Source organism: Marmota flaviventris, chromosome 9 (genome assembly GCF_047511675.1).
Source record: "Marmota flaviventris isolate mMarFla1 chromosome 9, mMarFla1.hap1, whole genome shotgun sequence".
Classification (NCBI taxonomy): Eukaryota; Metazoa; Chordata; class Mammalia; order Rodentia; family Sciuridae; genus Marmota; species Marmota flaviventris.
In genome coordinates, this window is record NC_092506.1 from 20252002 (window position 1) to 20267523 (window position 15522).

Genomic DNA, 15522 nt, shown 5'->3' on the forward strand with positions numbered 1-15522 from the left:
TTGCAATTTGAGAAGATTATTCTAAAATGTATCTGGGAGATGGAAGGTCCTAAGAAGTACAAAGACAATTTTAAAACATAACACACTGGAGAAGACTTGTATCAGCAGAGGTTACAGAGTCACTGTTATTAAGATACTGTCCTGATCCAAGGGATGAGGACATTAAAAATCTCTTCATAAATGCTGATTAATCAGTAGATATTGCTGGGACTAGTTATTTTCCATGAGAACAACAGTATAATTAGTTTGCTATTTCCTACACCAAAATATATTTCAGTTGGATTAAAGACCTAGATGTGAGAAGCAAAACTTAATAGGAGAACATCTTTGGCATCAAGGTAGGAGGAAAGAATCTCTTTAAAGCTACACAAAAAAACAATAGAAAATTGTAACTACATTAAAATTTTTTCAAACTTCTGTGCATCAAAGGAAAGTGAAATGCAAGTTATATATTGAGAGATTTAGATACAGTAGACAAAAATAAGTAAAGATACAGGGAAATCTGAATAATTTTATCAGTTTAGAAGTCAGGATAGTAGTAAGAAAAGTAATAAGATATAGTAGTAACCCTGGTGGAGGGAACAGTACCAAGTTGGAGGGTCAGGAAGAGGTCTTCTGGTGTAATAGATGTCCTAGAGCTTATTCTCAATGGCAGATACACAGATGTATACACTTGAAGAATGTCATTAAGCTGTACTCTTAGGATCTGTACCTTATGCTATATGATATTTAAACTACAGTTAAAAATAATAATAATAATAATATTGGGCTGGAGTTGTGGCTCAGTAGTATAGCACTTGCCTAGCATGTGTGGGGCACTGGGTTCGATTCTCAGCACCACTTGTAAGAAAATGAATAGAATAAAGATCCACCAACATTTTCTTAAAACAATTTTTAAAAAAGAATGTTAGAAAATAATAAACTAGATTTAATTTAATATGTACTCATACATGGAACTTTACAATCTCAGAAAAGATCATTTGTTTTCCATATCTCCACTGAACATTTTCAAAAATAAATCATATAAAGAAAACCTTAACAAATGCTATAAAATTAGTGTCCAAATTCTTTGGATAACCCAATAAATTTTTAAATAGTGTCATAAGAAATACTGACTACTTTGAAAGTGTGAAATTGCCCCTAAATAGCCTTCTTATCCAAAAAATAATTATGATTTGGGGAGTGTAGAGTGCTTGCCTAAGCATGAATGAAGCCCTAGGTTCAAGTCCCAGAACCACAAAAATAGATACATACATAAATAGATAAAAATTCTGATGGTGAATAGGAAAATAGTGCACTGCAAAACTACTGGAAAAGTAAAATTCTGTCAGATGCATGGCATATGCCTGTAAAAGATTAGAATTCACTCATGAAGCGCTATATAATTAAAAAATAAAAATAAGTGCTGCTGCTTATAAAAAACAGGGGCTGGGTTTGTGGCTCAGCGGTAGAGTGCTCGCCTCGCACATGCGAGACCCTGGGTTCGATCCTCAGCACCGCAAATGAATGAAAGAGAGAGAGAAAGAAAGGATCCATTAAATAAATAAGATAATCACTATTAAACCATAAAACTGGCAAAAAGTAGTAATACATGTAGCTGATAAAGATGCTGGAAAAGCAGTTCTCTTGTGTTAAATGTAGAAATATGAATTGTTAGTGCCTACTATAGGGGCTGAGGGGGTAACTCAATGATAGCTACTTAGCATGCACAAGGACCAGCACCCAAAATAAGCATTATATTCCCCAGATAAATTATACTCTGAAATCTCTTAGAAATAAAACCACAAGCGCATAAGCGTGTGTGTGTGTGTGTGTATATATACACACACACACACATATATATATATACACACATATATATATATACACACATATATATGTACACACACACATATACATACAAAAATACTTATTAGACAACAGCCAAAGTAGAAACACTGGAAGTTCATTAGTAAGAGAAAGAATGAGTAAATTTTGGTTCATGCATACATGGGTTATTATGCAACATTTAAAAATAGATTATTCCTACTAACTTTAGGGTTGTTTTATAATTTTCTTTTGAATTAGAAAACTAGATGCAGACAAGTATATCTACTGTAAGCATTCTACAACTGAGCTACACCTGTAGCCCTTTTTATTTTGAAACAGTCTCACTAACTTGCCAAGGCTAACCTTGAACTTATATTACTTCTGCCTCAGCCTCCCAAATCACTGGGATCACAGGCTTGGTGTGCACCGTCATAGCTGGTTTATAATATTTATTCTTTTTCTTTTTTAATATTTATTTTTTAGTTATAGTTGGACAAAAGACCTTTTTTATTCATTTTTTTCAGTTTTACGTGAATACAATATGTTTATTTTATTTTTATGTGGTGCTGAGGATTGAACCCAGTGCCTCATGCATGCTAGGCGAGCACTCTACCACTGAGCCACAACTCCAGCCCCATTATTCATTTATTTTATGTGGTGCTGAGGATCAAACCCAGGGCCTTGCACATGCTAGGTGAGCACTGAACTGCTAAACCCCAATCCCAACCAATAATCTTCTTTAATTTTTCTCTTTGGTACCAGGGAATGAACCCAGAGGTGCTTAACCACTGAACCACATCCCCTGTCCTTTTTTTGTTTAAATTTTTTTTTTAAGTTGGGCACAATATCTTTATTTTATTCATTTATTTTTTTTATAATTTTATTTTATTTTTTTTATTATTCATTTATTTTTATGTGGTGCTGAGGATCAAACCCAGGGCCTCGCACATGCTAGGCGAGCGCTCTACTGCTGAGCCACAACCCCAGCACACACACCCCTGTCCTTTTTTAATTTAATTTTATTTTTTTTTAGACATTGATAACATTGATAGACCTTTATTCATTTATTTATATGCAGTGCTGAGAATTGAACCCAGTGCCTCACACATGCTAGGCAAGTGCTCTACCACTGAGCCACAATCCCAGCTCCCCCGGCCCTTTTTATTTTTATTCTGAAACAAGGTTCTCACTAGGTTGCTTAATGGCCTCACTAAATTGCCAAGGCTGGCCTTGAATTTTCAATCCTCCTGTCTCAGCCTGCCAAGCTGCTGGGATTACAGATGTGTGTCACCATGCCTGGCTACAATCTTATTATGAAATAAACAATACCTGAAACCTTGATCCTTATCTGTATATGTGTATACGTGCACTTTTATATGATATTGTGAACATGAAATAATATATGCCAGGTTCTTAATGTTAGTCACCATGGGAAGGAGTAAGTCTCCCTAAAAGAACATAATATTTTTATGGTGTTCATGTTGAAACATCATTGTTAACATTTCCAGTTACATAAAATTGTGCTTATGAGGTCTGCACACTTAAAGAGATAATGAAAGTAAGACCATAGCTTCTACAACACCAGGAGGCCCTGCTGTAGCACACACACACAAACTGGAGTTGTACTCAAAAGGAGGGTTACTGAAGATTTACCATGGTTGCCTTGGGGTATTATTTAAAGTTATTTTTGTGTGCTTAGTTTGCCTGAGGCCCTGAGTTCAATCCCCAGCACTCAAAAAAAAAAAAAGACAGAAAAAGAAAAAAAGCTCAATATGTATATAACTATAAAGTTCTAATAAAAAGCAAATAAAAGTATAAAAATATAATAACTTTTTTAAAAAAATCTATCCTTCTACTAGTGTATAGGAGATATATATTTTACCATTAGTGACAACCAGTATACTAAACCCCACTGGATCAAGGTGTGGAAAATCTCAAATTGGACTAATTTGAGCTTTCTGAGCCTCATTTTTCTCATAAATGGGTCTTTTCCTTTTTTTTTTTTTTTTAATCTTTTACTTTTTTCCTCCCTAGCACTGGGGATCTAACCCGGGTCCTTCCACCATACTGGATTAGCACTCTACTACTAGGCTACATGCCCAGCCTTTATTTCTTTATACAGTCTTTTTATTTTTGACTGGAGATACTAATATCAGTCCTATAAGGAGTCTAAAAGGAACTCTTTTAATAAATTGAACATTTAAACATAGGAATTATTATTCCCTAAACTAGACAATGAGCCTTTTAGAATAGAATCCACAACTAATTCACTTAATAGTATCTTGCTCAGTAAATATATGTTGAATGTTTGAATCTATAAGGACTAGATATTTATGCACAAAGCTTTATGAAAGGTAAGATATTGGAAGTGTTTTGTTAATATACTCTATAGAAGTCCTATGTGGTTTCAGTACGAAATATGAAAAATAAATCTTGGAATTTTTATTATCAGATAGATGAGGTCCTGAGACAGGAAGACAAAGCTGAAGCTATGTCTGGCCACATTGATCAGTTCCTGATAGCCACGTTCATGCAGTTAAGACTCATCTACAACACACATATGGCAGACGAGAAGTTGGAGAAGGATGAGATCATCAAGTTGTATAGCTGTATCATTGGCAACATGATTTCGGTAAGCCACCTCTGCAGAATTGGAGCTTCCCTTTGATCTTTTCTTCCCATCCAGTTTCTCAAACCAGGTTCTCAGTGCGGGTATTGCAGTGAGTCATTTGACATAATTTTCCATACATGGTATATGGCAAGCTGATGCTTACTTGCATTGTGTATTGGAATACATTCCAGTTTACTTTATTATTAGGGTATAAAGTAGAATGCTTACCTGCTATCCAAAATTCTGCTTCCTGCTAGTTTCTCCATCAACAGTATAATCCCTATTTGGCTTTTCACAGATAAATGTGCTGTCTTTTAAAATGCTGTTATAAGCCAGATGTGGCACACACCTGTAATCCCAACAACTTGGGAGACTGAGGCAGGAAGACACAAATTAAAGACTAGCTTTAGGAATTTAATGAGGTCCTAAGCAACTTAGCAAGACCCTATCTCAAAATATAGAAAAAGGGCTGGGATGAAGCTCATGTTTGAGCACCCCTAGGTTAACTCTCTAGTACACACACACACACAAAAAAAGAATTTTGGCTATTATCAAATACTTCCATATAATGGTTCAAGACTGAGCTTTGAAACTATAATATAATTGAATGTTTGTTAGGATATGCCACCACACTTATCATCTTTGCTCCAAATATTGAGTTTTAACCTCCCTAACACAGTTAGGACTGGATAGCTATTTCAGATAGAGAGCCTGGCCCGGGAAGCCTCCACTGGAGTACTGAAAGACCTGATGCATGGCCTGATCACCTTAATGCTGGATTCTCGTATTGAAGATCTAGAAGAAGGACAACAGGTGATCCGCTCTGTGAACCTCTTGGTGGTAAAGGTTCTGGAGAAGTCAGACCAGACCAACATCCTGAGGTATATTTATACTTTTAGCAGTAGATTCTAGAAACAGCCTCTCTTTAGTCTACACTTAGAAATCAGAAAGTCAACTTGGCAATACCTTGAGCAATTTAGCAATACCCTATCTCAAAATAAAAAACGGCTGGAGATATATAGCTCAGTGAAAGAAAGAAATAAGAAAGTCACTGGATCAGTTGTAATTTGAGGTTTGCTTAATAAGTTGTTTTTTTTTTTTTTTTTAATACTCTTCTTCCACGTGGACCAAAGGTATTCTAGCCAGGGATAACCCCTAAAACTAATATCAAATCATTAAGCCAAGTAATAACCATGAGTTTTCTATAAGAGGACTATAAAATATGTCAGTTACATCTGCTAATGTGTACATTTCAAGTAGATATCTCTCAGCTACCAATGACATGAAAAATAGAATGATAAGCATTATCTCTTTACTGAGTGCTGAAAGCTTAAATGATGACTTTTTTTTTTTTTTTTTTTTTTTTTTAATAATTGGATGTCAAGCCAGGCGCAGTGGTACACGCTTGTAATCCCAGCAGCTCAGGAGGCTGAGGCAGAAGGATCACGAGTTCAAAGCCAGCCTCAGTAATGGCGAGGTGCTGAGCAGCTCAGTGAGACCCTGACACTTAAAAAATACAATATAGGGCTGGGGATGTGACTCAGTGGTTGAGTGCCCCTGAGTTCAATCCCTGGTACCAAAAAAAAAAAAAAAAAAATTGAATGTCAAGTAATAAAAGACAGTTCCTGAGTATATTCACATATTGCCTTTTGATTAATGACTTTAATTAGAATGAATTTTGAAACTTAACTAATGCTATTGTGTTGGTGGTTTTTCTAGTGCGCTACTCGTTTTGCTCCAAGACAGCCTACTAGCAACAGCCAGTTCTCCCAAATTCTCAGAGCTTGTTATGAAGGTAAAGTTGAAATCATTTGATTTCTTTCAAAAGACACAATCACTTTGTTAACATATGGGGAAAGGAAGTTTGAGCTAAGACATTGGCTGAGTCAACCAAAACCAATAAAAAATATAGTTGATCTTCCAATTTATACACTAAGCTCAGGCCAAAAATTTCTTGGCCTGAGTTAAAAGGAAGAGCTACTTTATAGCTATTTTACCAGTTTTCCTAGAATCAAAAGGCAAGAAGTTTAATGAGACAAATTTTCATTTCTTTGAGGGGGAATAATATGTGTGTAGCCCTATAATATTTTGGTCTCTTTCACAAAAGACTCCAAATGATCATATCTATAAAATTATAATATTATTATTGTACTGCAGTAGTATAAAATATTTTGTCTCCTTGGGTTAGATTTAGTTAAGGAGTTTAAATTATTTTCAGGTACTAAGGTCCACATTTTCATAGTATTAAATGATGTCCCCTGTCTCTGGGGAGTGGGAGGGAGAAGTGGAGGTAGATGAGAAGATGGATGACTTGTCACACTTGATTCCATGACTTGATGAAATGACTAAAATTTTTCATGTTGTAGCAGCTGAACTGGAAGGATATGATCACATTTATATCCCTGACCATCTTTTAAATATGACCCCTGAGTTTGAGAAAGATGAATAATGAAAAATTGTCCTCATTCTTTAGTCACTCCTAACTTCTTTTTTCAATAGTGTCTCTGGAGAATGGTTAGACTATTGCCTGACACTATCAATAGCATTAACCTGGACAGAATTCTTCTGGACATTCACATTTTCATGAAGGTCTTCCCCAAAGAGAAACTGAAGCAATGCAAAAGTGAATTTCCCATAAGGACCCTAAAAACCTTGCTACACACCTTATGCAAATTAAAAGGACCCAAGGTGAGTGAGAGAATAACAACTAATCTCTAAGGGTGCGTGAAAGAACATCATGGAAAGGACATGGCTTCTATTTGAATATGTTTGTTTCTCCCTAAGATCTTAGACCACCTCACGATGATTGACAACAAGAATGAGTCTGAACTGGAGGCCCACCTCTGCCGGATGATGAAGCATAGTATGGACCAGTCTGGGAGCAAGTCTGATAAGGAGACAGAAAAGGGAGCATCTCGAATAGTGAGTGGCCTGATAGGAAAGATTGAGGGAATGAGGTTTTACTGGAAAAGATCTGGTCTAAAATTTAGGTCAGCCAGAGACTGAAGGTTCAAGGTGAGGGATTGATCTAATTAGTCTCCTGTTGTGATGCTGTAACCATTTCCACCTTGAAATTTTAAAATATAAACTACTAATAATCATGTGGTGTTTTAGTCCTCAAGGAAGGTTTTTGTTTTTTTGTGTGTGTGTGTGCCTCTGCCCAAAGCAGTGGTACTGATAATACACTGTGAGCTCTATTTAATTGATATCCACTTTCATCAAGTTGAGGTAGAAACCAGGGAATGGAGCCATCCATAACCCAGAGTGGTGTTCTGCTGCAGACTCTGCAGTGCTGGTGTCTCCGTTAACTGCAGGAACATACCATTAAGGTCCAGACTTTGAGATATTTTCTGTTCATATCCAACCATTGGCTCCTAATTAATAAGTCTAACCCGACCTTTCTTATATCTTTCCAATTTTTCAGGATGAAAAAGCATCAAAGGCCAAAGTGAATGATTTCTTAGCTGAGATTTTTAAGAAGATTGGATCTAAAGAAAACACTAAAGAGGTAAGAATGGAAATATTAAACCAAATGAGGATCTGCTTTGTGGAAAAGGGGCACTAATTGGTATCCATCCCCACCTCTTGTTTACAGGGCCTAGCAGAGTTATATGAATATAAGAAGAAATATTCAGATGCTGACATTGAACCATTTCTGAAAAATTCCTCTCAGTTCTTCCAGAGCTATGTTGAAAGAGGCCTTCGGGTGATTGAGATGGAGAGGGAGGGCAAAGGCCGTATTCCCACTTCAACAGGTATGGTTTCCTTTCATAACTTCAAGAGTAAGCTCAATATAGCTCACAGTTCACAAATTCAACACGTCAGAAACTAAGCTCATATTTTCCAATCAAACCTCCTCCATTTGTACTCTTTTCCATTTTGATTGAAGAAAACTTATTTCTTCTATTTTGGTTAGAACCTGAGCTTTTGGAATTCCTCTGTCAGGAAATCTTTTTGGCTCTATCTGCAAATCATGTTTTCAGGATCCATTCACACTTCTCCTCACCCATATATATATATATATATATATATTTTTTTTTTTTTTTTTTTTTAGTATTGGGGATTGAACCCAAGGGCATTCAACCACTGAGCCACATCCCCAGCCCTATTTTTTTTTTTTAATACATTTATTTTTATGTGGTGCTAAAGATCAAACCCTTGCACATGCTAGGCGAGCGCTCTATCACTGAGCCACAGCCCCAGTCCCCCCAGCCCTATTTTATATTTTATTTAGAGACAGAGTCTTACTAAGTTGTTTAAGGACTCACTAATTTACTGAGGCTGGCTTTTAGCCTCCTGCCTTGGCCTCCCAAGGCGCTGGAATTACAGGCATGTACCACCACGCCCGGCTCTGTTTTTTTTGTTTGTTTTAAATTAAAGCTTTGTTAGTTATACATAGTAGTTGGGTTCGTCCTGAAAAACTCATATATGCATGGAAATCTTTTCCCTCCCTACCCCTCCCTCCCTTCCTTTCTTCCTTCCTTCTTTCTTTCTTTTTTGGTCTTTTTTTTTTTTTTTCCCACTGGGGATTAAACCCAGGTGTACTTTACTACTGGGCTACATCCCCAGCCCTTTTTATGCTTTATTTTGAGACAGGGTCTTCCTCAGTTGCTGAAGCTGGCCTTCAACTTGTGAACCTCTTGCTTCAGCCTCCGGAGTCACTCACCTGTACTCTTACTTGGTCAGATACATCATTACCTCTCACCTGGACTAGAGTAGCACTGCCCTTCTGCTTGATCTTCCTGTTTCCACCCTTGCTTTCCAATATTCACAACCACACATTGCATCAGAATGAGTCTTCTCAAACATTCTCCAGAAGCCTTCACTCAGCAGAAACAAAAGCAAGCCCTTATAAAGGTCTTAGAGACCCTGCATTGTCTGACCCCCTCATACCTCTGGGACCCCATCTACTACTCTCCAGCCCCACTAGCCCAGGCATGTACCTTAGGTTCTTTGGATTGCTTCTTCCCACTGCTGGGAACTGAACCCAGGGCCCCACCCAGCCCCTGCATTGGCTGTGTCTTTTATGTACAGTGCTTTTCCTTATTCACTAGCTTCCTTTCTTCTTTTCACATCTGTGTTCAGATATTGCGATCTCAATGAGACCTTATTTAAAACTTGCAACCTAACCCTCACCTTGCCATAGCACTTAACCACCTCTAACATAACATATGATATAGTATCTATTAGGTTCATTGTCCAGTGTCTGTCTCTCTGATAGAATTTAAAATCCACAGCGGAAAGATTTTTATCTGTTTTGCTGCCAGGCACATACTAGGTATTTGTTGAATGGTATGAATGATGAACGTATATCCTAAGTTTAAGCTGAAATATTACTGTTCCCACAGTGAATAAGCCATTTTTTGAGAATCAGTGCTCACAGGATCTAGAGACAAAAGGAAGACTTAGAAGATTTCATTTACAGAAAATAGTTGTCACAACCTTAACCAGTGAAACACAGACCCAATTGCAAAAGTTCCTCTCATCAGGGCCAACTGACTTCAGCTCTCATATTTGTCCATTGTTAAATTTTTTCCAAGTTTAGTAAAGTTCATCTACTCTTTCATTCCAAAGCTGTTTACCTATAAAAGCATAATTCCTCTGTGGTTTTCAGACTCAAATCAGCTTTCTTTCTCAGCATGTATCTTGCATGTGGTAAAGCTCCAGTTATTCTCTTAAATAATTGGTTTTCCTTGTTTTTGACACCTTAAATTCCCTTTCTCCAAAACCTTCAGAATCTTTTTCTTTTTTTTTTCTTAATATTTATTTTTTAGTTGTAGTTGGACACATATCTTTATTCTATTTATTTATTTTTATTTGGTGCTGAGGATCAAACCCAGACAGGGCCTTGCACATGCTGAGCGAGCACTCTACCACTTAGCCACAACCCCAACCTCCAGAGTCTTTTTCTTGAAGGGTAGTGAGCAGAATGTCAAACAGTGTACACATATGGACATACCATGGTTTGGTTGATCAGTTGATCAGGTTAGGGCCTCCTTTTCCAAAGTTTTTAATATTGATTAATAATTAATTGGGCTAGGGATGTGGCTTAAGCGGTGGCACGCTTGCCTGGCATGTGTGCAGCCCGGGTTCGATCCTCAGCACCACATACAAACAAAGATGTTGTGTCCACCAAAAACTAAAAAATAAATATTAAAAAAAAATTCTCTCTCTCTCTCTCTCTTAAAAAAAAATTTTAAAAATTATAATTAATTGACCTAAACACTACATTTGCAACACCAGCCTGTGATCCCATTGATTGTTGAATTGGTTTCATTTATTCAGACATCTCTTATCTCACTGGCTTTTACATTATTCCTCATTCATTTCTCACCCTCTCAACATAATCTCTTTTATCTTTTTTTTTTTTTTTAATTTTTTTGTAGTTGTAGAAGGACAGCATGCCTTTATTTTATTTGTTTATGTTTATGTGGTGCTGAGGATCGAATGTGCTAGGCAAGCGCTCTACCACTGAGCTACAGCCCCAGCCCATTCTCTGTCTTTACATTAAAGAATTCCTCTTGCCTGAGGAGGAATTCATTTTTTATTTGGTACTATAGATTGTACCAAAGGGTGCTTTACCTCTGAATGACATCCTCAATCCTTTTTATTTTTTTATTTTTGAGACAGAATCTCACTAAGTTGCTGAAAGTCTTGCTAAATTGCTAAGGCTGGCCTCAAACTTATAATCCTTCTGTCTCAGCCTCCCAAGTTGCTAGAATTAACAGGCGTGCAAACCCCTGCACATACCCATTTTACTTTTCTATTTATCATAAAGCAGTTTTTCCTCCCAGTATCTTATCTTAGGAAACATAATGCATTTTCATTGAAATCAAATTAGGAGTCTTTATTTTGTTGATTTTCTGTGCTGGGCATGGAAACCAGGGCCTTGCACATGCTGGGCAAGTGCTCTACAACTGAGCTACAAGCCCAGCCACAATTAGATGCTTTGTTTTGTTTTTTTACCATTAACTAGGGATTAAACCCAAGGTTACTTTAACACTGAGCTATATCCCCAGCACTTTTCATTTTATATTGTGACAGGGTCTCCCTAATTGCTGAGACTGGCCTCAAACTGGCAATCTTTCTGCCTCAGTCTCCTGGAACCAAGATAGATCTTTTTGGTTATATTTTTTGTTTAATTTTTGGTTTTCCCCTGTATTGTTAGAATATTGATCTTAATGATGAGGTTACAGATACTCTGGTGCCTGTCCTGCTTTAAAAGATGTTTGTTGGACACTTCAGCTTCTTCCTCTCTTCTTCCTTAATACCCCATAGCCTTGAGCTCCTTGCTGGCCTTTACAGGTTTGAAGAAGAGCTTTCTCTTGTTTTCTCACCTGGCCAAAACCTAATCTGATTCTTCCACACATTTGAAGGTCCTCAGGTTTTTCAGTTGGGTAATTACAGTATACTCAGGAATAGTTTGTTTTATTTGGATTGTCCAAGTTAGCCCTGGGATTACTAGAATAGCAACTGCTTGCATAACCAGGTTGTAGACAGACAATCCAACTTACGTACGTTTTTCCTTTCTGTATCTGAAAACCTTGAAGTTTGCCTGATGCTTATCAAATATATATATATATAAAATTATTTTTTTAGTTGTAGATGGACACTTTATTTATGTATCTATTTTTATGTGGTGCTGTGGATTGAAACCAGTTCATCCAGGTGAATCCTTGTGGATTTTTTAGTTTTCAAGTACAGTGGCAAAATTCAAACCCATGGAAATTTTTGGTATTTGCTTTTAGGTACTAGGGACCAAACCCAGAACCTTGTGCATGCTAACACAAATTCCACCAATGAGCTACACCCCCAACCCTAGAAACTCTTAATTGTTCTCTTTGGTGACAGATTGACCAAAGTAGTCTCCAAGCAGTGTATGTATATATTTGAATGTTCCTTCTACATTTTCCTCTTTAGGCATCTCCCCTCAGATGGAGGTCACATGTGTGCCCACTCCCACAAGCACAGTGTCCTCCATAGGTAACACAAATGGAGAAGAAGTGGGTCCATCTGTCTACCTGGAAAGGCTAAAAATCCTCCGACAGCGATGTGGTCTGGACAACACAAAGGTACTGCTCCTTTCCTACTGTGTGGGTCAGGGAGAACAGTTACATGGTTTGGGGATAGGCTGCCCCACAGAGAAGTGGCTCCGTCCTGGTGTATGTGGTTCCAGAGCTGCATCTTTTCCTTTGTCGTGCTTTCCCCAGTTTTAAACAGTGTCTCTTCTTCTCTCAACAGCAAGATGACAGACCTCCACTGACCTCTTTGCTTTCCAAACCAGCAATTCCTCCAGTCGCCTCTTCCACAGACATGCTCCACAGCAAGCTCTCTCAGCTGCGGGAATCACGGGAGCAGCACCAGCATTCAGATCTGGATTCTAACCAGACCCACTCTGCAGGAACTTTGACCTCCTCCTCGTCCTCTACAACTAACATTGATGACTTGAAAAAAAGACTGGAGAGAATAAAGAGCAGTCGCAAATGAAGCTGCCCATCCCCCTGCACCCTGCAGCTTTAGTTTACTAAACTAGAAGTCCTCATAGTGTGAAGTGGCCTTGGCAGGCCTAGTGTACACAAACTGGTTGTATGTATCAGACCGCAGCAGGTGGGGGGGAGGAATAGCTGTTGCACAAGTCTGTACGTGCCCCGCTTCTCTCCATCGACACCCGCCTCTAGAAGACTGTCTGTGGATTAGGTTAGTGTACAGACTTGTAAACAGCTGCCCCACTCAGCTCAGACTAGATTCCATATCCTTTTTCTTTTGTTTTATTTTTAATTGCTCATTTGTAAAATTGTCCTAATCTTTCCTAGCTTTTAACTATTAGAACTTCTTTAATAGTTTTGAGTTTGTGAGCTCTTCTCCCTGTAGCCCTGAAGGGTCACTGTATTCTGTATGAATGCATGGCATGAGACAACAACTAATTTAAGAGTCTTTTATAAATAAAGTTTGCATTAACTATACCTGTCTCCCAAGATGCTCCATATCTGGGAGTGCAGGGCAGCTCTGTCACCTTTTGGGGGTCAGCTGGGTAAATAGCCAGTTGGAAAAAGGTTCATTGCTGCCTGTTGAGCTCATACTGGGGCTGTCTGTTACTCCTGTGGGCAGGAGGACTTGCCTTTCCTTCTTTCCACATAGGGGAGCAGAGAAATCTCCATCCTTCCCTATCTTGAGGTCTTGGTGATGACTTTTCTTCAGTCATCTCCAGTAGTTCCAAGGAGCTTTTCCATCCCACCACTTTCTTTGCTGCCCAAATACAGATGAGACTGTGCTCAGGTATTGGCTGGACTATAGTGATTCCAACTCCACAACTGGATTTAGGTTCATTGGACTAATGGAGTTGGGGAGAGCTTGGTCATTTCCTGTTATCTGAGCTCTTGGTTCAGACCAACAGTTGCTTTGCAATGAGTATGAGTGAAGAATAAGATGTAAACTCAGGAGTCAAGTCTGGAATAAATTCCACAGAACCTCCCTCCATGGTGACAAAGACTTCAGGACTAAGATTCTTGATCAGGGGGAGACTTAAAGCAATTGGGAAGCTCTCCTAGCCCACCTTCTACACATCTGGTATTCAAAAACTGAAAGACTAGCCAGGTGTGGCCGCACAAGTCTATAATCCCAGCAACTTGGGAGGCTGAGATACAAGGATTGCAAGTTCAAAGCCAGCCTCAGCAACTTTGTAAGAACCTGTCTCAAAAAATTAAAAGGGTTGGAAATGTAACTGATGTAACTCAGGGGTAAAGCACCCCTGGGTTTAATTCCCAGTAGAAAAAAAAAAAAAGCTGATGGAAACTGAATCCACTCTCGATTATTCTATTAAATGAATTCCCTGTTAGTTCCAGTCATCATCTACAAGTGGTCCCTAGACTGCCTGAAATTAACCTTGTTTTTCTCCCTTATACAGCAAGCATTGAAGTGGGTAAGTGTTCACAGCAGGGTAAATGGAGTTCATTGCTATTGTAAAAGAGCATAATTGGAAAGTGCCTGCACTTTGGTCTGGAATTAGCACAACTAATTTGAAACCCCAGGTGCCCAGAGCTTACAACAGACAGTGATGTTGGTGAGATGTGTCTTTGTTTAAAAAAGCAGGTTTTGGGTTGCCCATGTTGGCCTCAAACTCTCAATCCCCCAACCTTAGCCTCCTGAGTAGCTAGTGCACAAGTGTGCACCACTGTGCCCAGTTTACCCTGCTTTCTGGTCAACAAGAACCAAAGAATGAGAGAAAGGAACTCTGTCCTAATTCTCTGTTCCCTTATGTATGGAAAAATGAAAAAGGATGTGGGGTTGTGGTTAAAGATACTACTTCAGAGTCTTTCTTGCTTTAAAACCATGCATGTTAGTGAAAATTCCAAGCCAAAAATGAGAACCACATGGCATCCATATTCTGCTCCCCTATCCTATACCTGAAGCAGATAGATATTAAGTTTTACTCCCTATAACTCAGGGATGTGACCTCTCAACACAGCCCTTCAGCTAATATCAATGGATGAACAATAACCTTGAAGAATGTGCTATGAAAGGGCATCTTTAAAGTCCTTTCACAGCTGCGCGCAGTGGTGCACACCTGTAATCCCAGCGGCTCTGGAGGCTGAGGCAGGAGGATTGCAAATTCAAAGCCAGCCTCAGCAACTTAGTGAGGCTCTGAGTAATTTAGTGAAGCCCTGACTCTAAATAAAAAGTAAAAAGGGCTGGAGATGTGACTCAGTGGTTAATACCCCTAGTTTTAATCCCTGCTACCAAAAATAAATAAATAAAAATAAAAACAATAAAGTCTATCATTCGTGATTTTTAAATTTATCCAAACCTTTTACAAATCCACTTAACCCCTAGGCCCTATTTCCTGGGAAAACAAATTGCTCTAATCTGTTAACTGCTGTGTGTGAATTTCAGGAAGCAACAGTCCCCCTGATAGGCTATTTGTGGGGATCAAAGAAGGGAGGAGGTAAGCAGCAGAGAAACTTCAAACATGCCAGGCTGGATGTCTGCCCAGTCTAGTTGCCAGGCAATAGTGGGAACAGAAGTACATCCTTTAAAATTTGAGAAATTTTCTCAGAGAGATCAAGGGACTAAACCATGGTTGTACCATCCAAGGCTGGAGCCAA

General features: G+C 38.5%; 1 protein-coding gene across 5 annotated transcripts in view; it reads left to right on the forward strand.

The window, feature by feature from the left end:
- Ckap5 (cytoskeleton associated protein 5) overlaps positions 1 to 13383 on the forward strand; it is a 102077-nt gene extending 88694 nt beyond the window's left edge. For all 5 annotated transcript variants that reach the window (XM_027936461.2, XM_071616238.1, XM_071616240.1 and 2 more), the window contains 9 exons: positions 4262 to 4441; positions 5114 to 5301; positions 6140 to 6215; positions 6920 to 7108; positions 7205 to 7342; positions 7845 to 7928; positions 8016 to 8175; positions 12341 to 12492; positions 12662 to 13383. In XM_027936461.2, the coding sequence (XP_027792262.2) occupies positions 4262 to 4441; positions 5114 to 5301; positions 6140 to 6215; positions 6920 to 7108; positions 7205 to 7342; positions 7845 to 7928; positions 8016 to 8175; positions 12341 to 12492; positions 12662 to 12907 (1413 nt within the window). In that variant the 3' untranslated portion in view covers positions 12908 to 13383. The remainder of the gene's footprint in view (positions 1 to 4261; positions 4442 to 5113; positions 5302 to 6139; positions 6216 to 6919; positions 7109 to 7204; positions 7343 to 7844; positions 7929 to 8015; positions 8176 to 12340; positions 12493 to 12661) is intronic.
- The last annotated feature ends 2139 nt before the right edge of the window (positions 13384 to 15522 follow it).